The sequence below is a fragment of the Rattus norvegicus genome, chromosome 2 (assembly GCF_021556685.1).
Source record: "Rattus norvegicus strain SHRSP/BbbUtx chromosome 2, alternate assembly SHRSP_T2T, whole genome shotgun sequence".
Classification (NCBI taxonomy): domain Eukaryota; kingdom Metazoa; phylum Chordata; class Mammalia; order Rodentia; family Muridae; genus Rattus; species Rattus norvegicus.
In genome coordinates, this window is record NC_141535.1 from 170,904,899 (window position 1) to 170,917,547 (window position 12,649).

Here is a 12,649-nt window from a genome sequence, read left to right on the forward strand (position 1 = left end):
GGGAGGGCGGCAATGGGGGAAGGGTTGGGAGGGGAACACCCATAAGGAAGGGGAGGGGGGAGGGGGATGTTTGCCCGGAAACCAAAGAATTATTATTAAGTATTAAATAAATTTAAAAAAAAGAAAGAAATACTCAAGTTAATAAAAAAAAAATAGTTCTCGTCTTCTGAGCTCAGCTCCCACAGATCCACTAATGTTATGTATGTGACTTCCATGACTTGACTCCAGCATACTCACTTGGTAAATGAAGGGCTCTAATTCGTCTATGTCCCTTTCTGTACTGACACCTAAGCCCATAGCCAAGCAGGACTCCACCAGGCATGGTAATCACAGAAAGATCATTTCCTTGCCTTCTCCAGCAGGGGGCTCCCCTGGGGTTTGGAAGGGACCCCTTTCTGGAATACTGGATACTTCCAGACCCTGTAGAAATGCTAGGAAAGGAGAGAGCCTAAATGGCCAGCATAGCCAACAAGAACCTTTACAAGGTCACAGGCTTCTGACTGCAACACTAGCTAAGTGCACTTGACTGTGGTAACCAGCCAGAAGTAGAGAAGTATCTTCAGAGAGTCTGTGACTGAGGGTGTCCCACTGCAACTGAAATCACACTGTCTTGGAGCTATACTTTCCTCACCCCCCCCCCGTCTCTCTCTCTGTCTCTCTGTCTCTCTCTGTCTCTCTCTGTGTGTATGTCTCTCTCTCCCTCCTTCCCTCCCTCCCTCCTTCCCTCCCTCCTTCCCTACTTCCCCTCTTCTACCTTTCTTTCTCCCTCCTCTTCCCTCCACCTCCTTCCCTTTTCTCTCCCTTCTTTCCCCAACTCTCCCTCCCTCCCTCCACCTTTGTGTCTCTCTGCCTCCCTCTCCCTCCCCTCTCCTAGTGATTAACCGCCTTGAACTCATGTGAAGATTTTTTTAATAATTGATGCTTTAAACTTTATGCAGCCTGTATGAATATGTAAATATCACACAGTATCCCATTCAAGTGCACTTTTATGTAGCCATTAAAAAGAAACATGATTAAATTTTTAAATTTCTATCCTGGAAATCTTCATTATTTACTTGGCCTATCATAACAAAATACCACAGATGGGCTGGTTTAAGCACCAAACGCTGATTTCCTGGTATCTCTAGAGGCTGAAGGGCCATGATCAAAGTATCAGCAAGGCTGGCAAGAGGAGGCAACCGGGGCTACGTCTTCAGTTCTTGAATTCTGGCAGGCCTTCTGAAGAACTAGGGGTTCGGCCTTCAGTGGGGGGTTTAACTCTCAATGTCCCTTGTTTGCCATTCATGGATCTGGGGTACAGCTCGGGCACTGGGACTTTTGAAAGCCCCATAATGATCTTAGTTTGAGTCAAGGTCAAGAATACTCGCTCTTAGAGGCAAAGATTAAAACAGAGACTGAAGGAACTCCCATTCAGAGCCTGCCCCACATGTGGCCCATACATATACAGCCACCCAATTAGACAAGATGGATGAAGCAAAGAAGTGCAGACCAACAGGAGCCAGATGTAGATCGCTCCTGAGAGACACAGCCAGAATACAGCAAATACAGAGGCGAATGCCAGCAGCAAACCACTGAACTGAGAATAGGACCCCCGTTGAAGGAATCAGAGAAAGAACTGGAAGAGCTTGAAGGGGCTCGAGACCCCATATGTACAACAATGCCAAGCAACCAGAGCTTCCAGGGACTAAGCCACTACCTAAAGACTATGCATGGACTGATCCTGGACTCTGACCTCATAGGTAGCAATGAATATCCTAGTAAGAGCACCAGTGGAAGGGGAAGCCCTGGGTCCTGCTAAGACTGAACCCCCAGTGAACTAGACTGTTGGGGGGAGGGCGGCAATGGGGGGATGGTTGGGAGGGGAACACCCATAAGGAAGGGGAGGGGGGAGGGGGATGTTTACCGGGAAACCAAAGAATTATTATTATGTATTAAATAAATTAAAAAAAAAAAGAATACTCGCTCTTGATCAGGGGTTCTCAACCTTCCTAACACTGTGACCATTTATTACAGTTCTTCATGTTGTGGGGCCCCGACCATAACATGATTTCATTGGTTCTTTTTAACTGTAATTTTCCTAGTGTTGTGAATTGTAAGCATCGGATATACATATCTGATATGTGTCCCCTGGGCCCACGAGTTGAGAACCACTGCTCTAGATTCTTTTCAAGGTCATTTTTTTTTGGCCAGGTATGCTATTTTACTGATGTTATCTATCAAGGTGAAAAACCAAGTGTCCAGCTAAAAACTGAAATCCACTTTTCACCTGAATGTGTGTGCTCTGGTCCAAGAGAACACTTAGACCGGTCGTTCCCCCTATAGTGGTTACACTAATGTGCCAGCATATACAGTCCACTCTAGACCTATCAGTTGCCTTTCAGTGAAGATCACCACATTGGCCCAGATGCTGCCTATCTGCAGCACTGCCTTTTGCTTAAAGATAGTAGAAATTACTTGAAGTCAATGTACAGTTTCTTTTATGGCCTTATCTGTATCCTGAGTTACTAAGGAATTTTCACAGACAGATGACTCTCCTAGGGTTATGAGACAGTGAAGTGATCGATCTAGAAACAACTGGAGCCTAAACCTTCTCAACCTACGTGGTCTCTTAAATGAAAGGACAAGACTGAGATCACAGTCACACACTGCAAAGGACAGGAGGCACTGATTTTGCTGTTCCTTCCCCCAATCACAAGGGAAAGGAAGCAGTCAAGAAGGACTCTGTAATCAAAGCTTACCCACCGACAATTTGAAATCCTCATTTTTCTTCAATCCAGGGTCATGTTCATGATTGTCAGATATGCAACCGCTGGGGCCATTTTCACATCCCTGTCTGTCTGTTGCGGCCTGAACAGGAGAAGAGGCTCCAGATGCACCAGGGCCATGAGGCCACGCCCTTGGAGATGATCTTGATCTTCTTCTCTGCCCTGACCACAGTCCAGGTGGTGTGGTGCAGTGGAGACAGAGGCACAGCCTCTCCTATCGTCTGAGTCCTCCGGGCATCAGCTAGCCTGTCCCCAGGCTGCCACCCTCCTCTTCCATGGCTAGTATGGATTAGTGCTGCTTTGGCTTACCCAGGCGAGTGCACTTTTGCTCTGGGGCGATCCCGGGCTCTATCTGGGAAAGGTTTCTGATTGTCTAGACTTGACTTTGGGGGACAGGATGAAGGGAAAGGGATTGTTCCTTGAGTCCAATGGGAGGAGCCTAGGGATGCTGGTAAACTTCCACCATGTAGGCCAGCTCCCACAACAAGAATGGCTTAGCCTTCATGTCACTAAGGCCAAGGTGAGAGGCTCTAGCTTAACTACCATTTTCCCTTTTGTGCATGGACAGCCTCTGCCAAAAACCTAGAAAATGAGGTTTAGGATAGCAGAGATCAAAAGTTGAAGCTCTTTGACGTTGCTTCACCAGAGGGAAACAATACTAATGGATATTGCTGCCTGCCATCTTGCCACAAAAGGTTTGAATCTCCATGGGAATGTGCAACTCAGATCAGGATATCTCTTCTGCAAATCAATCCCACCAGAGCATGTCCACTGAACCCTGCGATTCCTGTGGCCTGAGAGCTTACCTTCACAGTCCTCAGTCAGAATTCCCTGGATGGCTTAAGTCAACCAGATCCAAGGCTCCATTGACAGAATTTCTGATTCAATTGGAACCAAATACGCAGGTGTTTCTGGTGTGGATTCTCCTGAGACCACACTTGGAAACCCTCTGGTTTGCAGCAAACATAGCCTAAAAGCAATGGCGGTGCCAGGAGTGGGTCCTCTGTGGACACTGTGTGGGAATGAACTTTGAACTGGTTATTGTCAGAGACTTGTTTGTGAAAGATAAAGGATTGTCTTACACCAGTATTTTATTTTAATTTTTCCATCATAAACATTATTTCCTATGTAGCCCAGGGTTTAGAAGAGCTTTCAGGACAGTATTCTTAAGTTTGGGTGATTTTTGATATTTTAATGAGATAATCTTGTTTTGTTTTTTTAACAGATGCTTCAAAATTGTACATCACCATTATCTTGTCAACAAATAAAATAAAAACCCCATCTCCTTGAACCCTGGTAGGTTACCCACAGGTGGTTATACCCTTGAACATATGGGTAGCACTACTACAGGAGTAAGGGTGGTGCTGTTGCTGGTGTCGGAACACAGGTAGGCCAGAATCAGTCAGCTTCTTCCTAAGGACCTGTGCCCGTTGAAGTTAAGGACACAATGGGTCCCGGCGGGCTTTGCAACCCTGACATCTATCTGCTGGTGGCAGCAGCTCTAAGCTGTTCTCTGGATCACTTTGCTGACTTGGACACTTGGAGATGCCTGTGCTGTAGGAGTAACCCCAGACCCTCTCTATCACCCCATACTCACTCCCTGATTCCCATCACACAGCTCTCCTAGTTTATGGCAACCCAAAGGAGCTCTGCGGTTCTAACGGTCACCACCTGGAGATGACCGGGTGGCTAAGACTGTGGCCTCTCTTGAGGCAATCCTGTCTTACTCTTCAAAATGCTGGGAGCCTTGATAAAGGGGTATGACAATGATCAAGTGCAGAGCCAGGTCTCCTTGTGACCATATTCTGTTGGGTTAACTTAGGAACTAAGTAGGCCATGAGTCCCTTAATGGCATTGTCCCAAGGGAGCAGGTCAAGTCACCATTCTCCTGCATGTCTCCACTGGTGCTGTCCCTCATAGGGGCATTCAGCACCAAGGCCTGGCTTTCCCACATGTATCCCTGATTGCTCTGTGCTGTGCCTCCCTTCTTGAAAATTCATCTCCAGAGCAGGTCATCAGGGCACAGCATGACACTGGTGACATCTGCCACTACTGGAACTGGAGGTGCTACTCAAAGCAACCATAGCTTGTTAAAGACTCTGCTTCTTTATTATGTGTTAAATGAACTGCATTGGGGAAACCAGGACTGACTATATCTCGGAAGTCAATATCCTGAGGCTATAGCAATGACATCCTAAGTAACTATCCAAAGAGAGTCTCACTTCTGAATATTTTCTATGGACCTGAGATCACATAGTACCTCCCATAGCTACCAAGAGCCTTGAACTTATTTATAAGATTTGTGAAGTTTCTAGCTCTTTTCTTTAACATAATGTACCAGAAGGCCACATCATCTACAATATAACAGAGGGTCATGACATCTACAATACAATATATCAAAGAGCCATAAAATCTACAATGCATGGCCATATCTTCTAAAATATAATATAATAAAGGGCCATGTAATAAAGTTTATTTCCATCATTTGCTGCTGCAACTTCTACCAGTATATTAGTAGCATATCATTATACAGCATACACAATTATAATGGCTATAATCATCACCTTATAAGTTTTATAATTACTGTAATAATAATACAAACTTCCCAAATTACTATTATAGCCACAAAAGGAGCCTTTTTGAACATTAGTCCAGTGACCTGGAGTGGTACTTAATTTTGAATCCACTTGTACACTGTAGTTCATAGAGTCTAAACCCAATGGCCAAAGCTGTATAGTTAATTGGTTGCAGATAGAATCCAGCCTCACTAGTCATTTACTCTCACATCAAGAGAAAGGTCCTTAAATATCCCAGAGCCTTGACTTCCTTCTCTATACAGCAGACACACCGAAGGACACATCTCACAGAGGTGTGGTTCTGGAACAATGATGTCTAGCATGGGTACTGGATGGTTCAGAGCCATTAGTTAACTCTGTACAAAACAGATCGGGCATGTATATGACTCACACGTATGTAAATACATACCACTGAAGCAGGCTGCTGATGGAAGAATTCCTTTCTATTGCTTTGGTAATACTAAAGTGACTCACTGGTCTTTGGTCTACATTTTACATTAGGCCATCTGGATGAATTTCTCTTTGAAAGCCATGCACTTGTGTCCCGCCTTGCCACACCCTCTACTCTGCCCTGTTTGTGTGGAGAACAGTTCCCTGGGATACTGTTGAAAGGTGTACTACTCGTTGGAACTGGAGAGGATGATGAAGGGGAAGAACACAGGCTAGCTCAGGAGTTGAAAGACTCTGGCCACTCCTTTAACCACAGTGGCCGCCATTTTCCTGATATCTAAGATAATAGAATGTAAAGAAAAAGGAAAAACTGTCAGTTACTGCTCCAATGTGTAAAAACTTTAGAAGTCACCACTCCCATCTTAAAACAGCCTGAGCAAACTGAGCATCAAAAACTATTGAACCTGTCAGAGAACTGAGGATACAGGGACCCACCACCTTAAAGTCGCACAGATAGGTGAATGTGGGTGATCCAGGTCAGGTCTACCATTCACAGTGGCATGGAGAAAATGTAGGCATCAACCTAAGAAAGCATGTGCAAGATCTACGTGCAGACAACCGAAAGCCCTAAAATAAATGGAAAGATGCTTTGTGTTCAAATTACATATTGTTAAGATGCTAATTCTTCCCAGTTTGAATAATAATATTAATATATGCATACATGCATACATATTAGAATCAATAAAAGCCCAATCCAAATTTGTGCAGGCTGCTCTACCTATGGGTTTTAACAAAATGAATCCACCGTTTATGTCAAAAGACCAAGGAAGGAACCAAGACAGGAAGTCAACACTGAAAGAGAATGTGATCAAAGGGTGGACACCATCCCACTTCAGTACTTGTTATAAAGCTTCAGTCACCAACAGTGTGGCATCAGCAAAAAGAATAAACACACAATTACCGGCCAGAATAAACTGTCCCCTAACAGGACCACACAAATACAGTCAAGTGATCCAAATCTAAGGCAAAGACAATTCAAAGGAAAAGGACTAGACTTTTCAATAACTGGAGATGGACCAGCTCAACTTTCTGTATACAAACAATTTAACCTGGAAACAAAATCTATTATTTCCACAACATTCAAAATGCATTAGACTTAAATATAAAATCAAGACTTTCATAAGATAACATAGGAAAAAAATACTTTAGTCCACTTGGATTTGGTGATGAATTCTTAGGCCTGATATCAAAAGGTCTGACCAATAAATGAAAATGAAATTTTATTTTAAGAAACTAAAAAACTATCTTATTGAACTGGAGAGATGGCTCAGGGGTTAAGAGCACTGGCTGCTCTTCCAGAGGTCCTCAGTTCAGTTCCCAACAACCGCATGGTGGCTCATGACCAAAAATAAAGAGGCCTGGTGCCCTTTTCTGGCCTGCAAGCATACATGCAGGAAGAACTCTACAATCAGTCAGTCAGTCAATCAATCAATCAATCAATAACCTGTCAAAAATACTGAAAAGAAAATGAAAACCAAATAAAACACAGACCTCAGACTGAGAAAATATTTACACGTACTTGGAAATGAACTTGAATCCAAAATACACTTTAACTATAAAAAAAAAAAAGCAATCAATTTGGGGCTTAAGAGGAAGTGCAACAGTTAAGAACATTTACAGCTCCTGCAGAGGACCTGAGTTTGGTTCCTACCCAAATCAGGTGACTCACAGCTGCCTGTAACTCCAGTTCCATGGACTCCAACGTTCTCTTCTGGCCTCTGTGGGCTCCCAAATGCATCTCTCTCTCTCTCTCTCTCTCTCTCTCTCTCTCTCTCTCTCTCTCTCTCTCTCTCTCACACACACACACACACACACACACACAATTAAAACAAACCTACAACAAACAACTAATTTAAAAAGTAACAAGATGTCTGGAAGGACACCTTAAGAGAACAGGTGTGAAGACAGCAAGAGTGTATGTGAAGAAACTCTCCATGCGTCGTCCCGTGTCATGGGGTAAAGAAACTGTCCACTCACATCATCCTGTGTTGTGGGAGAGTAAAACCTGGCATGATAACAAAGTGCAGATGTGTGCTATCACAAAGGCTGACTTCCGAGAAGCTGAAAGTGTCAACTGCGGCCGAGAGACAGTAGAGGAGCGCTCCTTGCTGAGAAGGCAAAATGTCTGAAGGTATCTGTTAGTCTCCCACAAAGGCTGCACATGGTCTGACCACGTGATCAATGCTAGGTGATCACTCAGGTCTATTTAAAATCTACATTTACTAAAAGACCCAGTGCAAAAGTGTGTGTGTGTGTGTGTGTGTGTGTGTGTGTGTGTGTGCGTGTGTGTAACAGATAGATGAATAGATGGACGGATAGATAGGCTCATTGATAGAATCTTAATTGATTATCATCCCAACTGGAAGTAACCCTGTGCTCTTTAACCTCTGAATAAATGAGCTAACTTATATATCCATGCAATGAAATACTATTCAACAAAAATGGAAGCTCCCAAATTATGCAAAGACATGAAGAAACCCTGGCGAAGGGCTGCATATGGTATGGTTCTAATTATGTGGAATATGCAGAAACATGAACCTCTTCAGTAAAACACTGAGCACTTCATAGGGAAGAGGAGAAATAAACAGATGGAATGAGGTTTTTTTAAGAGCAGTAAAATTGATCTGTGTTATACTGCATTCATGAATACAAAACACGCATTTGTCAAATCCCAAAGAACTGTGTGGTGCAGAAAGTGGACCTTAAAAGAGAGAAATATTTAAAGCTCAAAAGGAAGATTGGAAATCCAAGGAAGAACGTAGACTCTAACAGAAGGATCTGAGGAAATCGTGGGTGTGGGAAGCAGCACTGAAGGAGGTTGGTGGGAAAATGTTCTTCCACGTCATGCTGGCAGTTAGTGGGCTCCGAAGGAAGGCATCCGAGAGTGTGTGTGAGCACAGAATACTAGTGAATAAGGTAGCTCCCACGTGGGTAGTGATTAAGAATTTGACGCAGATCTGCAGTGCTGTGCAGTTAGGCAAACAGATTCCCCCGGGAGCTGGGTGGCTTGCAGCTTGGACAAGAGTGCACAGACCCTAAGCAAGAGAATGAAGTCAGTAAGAAATGTCTGAGCACAGGCTAATGAGGGCAAATAACTATATGCAGAAGACACTATCATTTACATGGGTTGTTTATACTCTGATGGTATTATTATTTTCACATTTTTTCAAGCATAACTCAGGGTAAGTATTAAGTGGACAGAGAATTTGCAAAGCCAGAACACTTTCTGATACAGGTATGGTGCCTCATGCCCAACACTGGAGAGCTAGAGGCGGAAGGATGAGCTCAAGGCCAGAGTCTGCTACATAGCAAGTTTGAGACTACCCTGAGCTATATGAGACCTATGTCTCTCTCTCTCTCTCTCTCTCTCTCTCTCTCTCTCTCTCTCTCACACACACACACACACACACACACACACACACACACACACACACACACACTTACAAAATACAAAGTTATCATTTAATTTGTCCAGATTATACTCTGTGGTCTATAGGAGCTGAAGAGTCCAGAACAAAGAAAAAACAAAGAAAACAATCTACTGTCAAATATAACAATCTACTGTCAAATATAACAATCTACTGTCAAATATAACAATCTACTGTCAAATGTGTGTGTGTGTGTGTGTGTGTGTGTGTGTGTGTGTGTGTGTGTGTGTGTGTGTGTGTGTACTGCTCTATGTGAAGTGTAGGTGAGGAGGCGGGAATCCCCTACTTTGTTTGGGATATTACTAAATGTTTAAAAGGTCCTAACCCACAGTTTCAGCATGGTATAGACCAACCATTTGAAAGTTGGAATTTTTCTCTTTCAGCCAGTAATTTTTTCCTCAAGATGATAAGCTCAATATAGAGTAGACATTGGCAGAACTTCAAGGTTAAATCATTTCCAAGTGCTTTTAACAGATCTTAATTAAAACATAAAGCCTTTCAATACTGTTATCTCTACCTGTTTTAATGTGAGGCTATTTTTCATATTTTCAGGAAGTAAGGAGAACTATCTTCCTTGAAAAAGAATCCTTCAATGACCCCATAAAATTAATAGGACATGAAAACTTCCTATACAGAATTCAGAGTTCAGATACACTATTAACTTACCTCAATACAAAAACAAATGACTTATGGCAAATCAAACAGCCTGTCTGTTAACAGTCATGAAACACTAGAAATTATTATCGTGCCAATGATGCGTGTGTCTATTCAAATCTTTTGAAAATGAGGCAAGGTACAAACACAGACATAGTTATGTGTGTAATGATGGAGGGTCTACACAGACACAGTTATGTGTGTAATGTTGGAGTGTCTACACAGACATAGGTATGTGTGTAATGATGGAGGGTCTACACAGACACAGTTATGTGTGTAATGATGGAGGGGTCTACACAGACATAAGTATGTGTGTAATGACGGAGGGTCTACACAGACATGGTTATGTGTGTAATGATGGAGGGTCTACACAGACATAGGTATGTGTGTAATGATGGAGGGTCTACACAGACATAGGTATGTGTGTAATGATGGAGGGTCTACACAGACACAGTTATGTGTGTAATGATGGAGGGTCTACACAGACACAGTTATGTGTGTAATGATGGAGGGTCTACACAGACATGGTTATGTGTGTAATGATGGAGGGTCTACACAGACATAGGTATGTGTGTAATGATGGAGGGTCTACACAGACATGGTTATGTGTGTAATGATGGAGGGGTCTACACAGACACGGTTATGTGTGTAATGATGGAGGGGTCTACACAGACATGGTTGTGTGTGTAATGATGGAGGGTCTACACAGACATGGTTATGTGTGTAATGATGGAGGGGTCTACACAGACATGGTTATGTGTGTAATGATGGAAGGTCTACACAGACATAGTTATGTGTATAATGTTAGAGGGTCTACACAGACATGGTTATGTATAGACCATTGCAGGATCTTCTTTAAGAGTTAAGTGATAAACTAAACTATCTGGATTGATTGAGATAGAAGTGTGGGCAACCACTCATTGATAAGTGGCTATTAGCCCAAATGCTTGAATTACCCTAGATGCCTAGAACAAATGAAACTCAAGACGGATGATCAAAATGTGAATGCTTCACTCCTTCTTTAAAAGGGGAACAAGAATATCCTTGGCAGGGAATAGAGAGGCAAAGATTAAAACAGACACAGAAGGAACACCCATTCAGAGCCTGCCCCACATGTGGCCCATACATATACAGCCACCCAATTAGACAAGATGGATGAAGCAAAGAAGTGCAGGCCGACAGGAGCCGGATGTAGATCGCTCCTGAGAGACACAGCCAGAATACAGCAAACACAGAGGCGAATGCCAGCAGCAAACCACTGAACTGAGAATAGGACCCCCGTTGAAGGAATCAGAGAAAGAACTGGAAGAGCTTGAAGGGGCTCGAGACCCCATATGTACAACAATGCCAAGCAACCAGAGCTTCCAGGGACTAAGCCACTACCTAAAGACTATACATGGACTGACCCTGGACTCTGACCTCATAGGTAGCAATGAATATCCTAGTAAGAGCACCAGTGGAAGGGGAAGCCCTGGGTCCTGCTAAGACTGAACCCCCAGTGAACTAGACTGTTGGGGGGAGGGCGGCAATGGGGGGAGGGTGGGGAGGGGAACACCCATAAGGAAGGGGAGGGGGGAGGGGGATGTTTGCCCGGAAACCGAGAAAGGGAATAACACTCAAAATGTATATAAGAAATACTCAAGTTAATAAAAAAAAAAAGAAGAAGAAGAAGTGTGGGCAACCGACATTCTCAGGGGGGCCCATTGTATGCCAAGATCCCATGCATTCTTCTCTCTCGGATTCATGTCCACACTTTCTGTAAGGGCCTTTGTACTGATAGCACCAGAGTTTACTGGGGTCGTGTATTTCCATAATGCTTCCCTTACATCTGTGTAGCCTCCTGTCCCCTACACACCATGCGCACATACAAATGGTTGTAAATAGCTGAGGAACCGCAGTGCAGAGAATGCGAGCATCACACATGTTTCCTTTAATACTCTTGGCCCGTTCATCCTTGTGTCCAAGTGAACTGAAATGTACCTTTGGTTTGATTTGATCTGTTGATCATCTGACATTCACTTATGTTCACGGAGACAAGAAAAGAAGCATGGGACCTTTGGGCAGCATCTGATTTGTCAGGAAATTCCTCTAGCTATGGTGGGCGGCTGGAGAGAAGATATGATCCAGATGTTCAGACTGCCTCGGCTGGTTGTGCAGATGTGAATTCTCCTCACACGCCCAGATGGTGACCCCTCTGGCATTGTTAATGTCTCCTGCGTGCCAGGCGTCCTTCTCTGCATGTGCATGCCTTCATCTCACTTAGTGCATGTGTGTATTTATGAGACACGGCATTCCTACATTTCTTACGTGGCAGTAACTATTAAAAACAAGGAGCTCTATGTTGGGGATTGATAAAGAATCTTTTAAATTGCTGTGAAATGCGATCCTTATTTCTGAAACACCTCCTCATACAATTATTCAATTCATGATGTGAGCTTTCAACCTTTCTCTTGAGAAAATATGGTGCTGGATACACAATTTAGAGATAGTTTAAGAAATTATTTTTTTCATATGCGTACTTTAGACTATGCTGGTGCCCTGTTTTCATTCCCAGTCTCTGTAGCTTCTTTTTAAGGGTTATGCCTGCACCCTGAACACTGCTATTTGCTGGTGATTAAATCCAGGCATTGCAAACACAGATATTTGGGGTCTTCTAGAATTGGTTTCTTATTTTTTAAGATTCACTTTTACTATTTTTAAGTATGTGTTGGTATGGAAAAGGGGTATGCATACGTGCGTGCAGGTGCCCAGTGGACCCACTGTAGACCTTGCTGAG

General features: G+C 43.4%; 1 protein-coding gene across 1 annotated transcript in view; it reads left to right on the forward strand.

Moving 5' to 3' along the window:
• The first annotated feature begins 452 nt into the window (after positions 1-452).
• The window catches only part of Rnf175 (ring finger protein 175), a 52,540-nt gene continuing 40,343 nt past the window's right edge, over positions 453-12,649 (forward strand). The window contains 3 exon segments of the mRNA XM_087641038.1: positions 453-485; positions 2,778-2,946; positions 2,949-2,983. Coding sequence (XP_087497164.1) covers positions 453-485; positions 2,778-2,946; positions 2,949-2,983 — 237 coding nt within the window.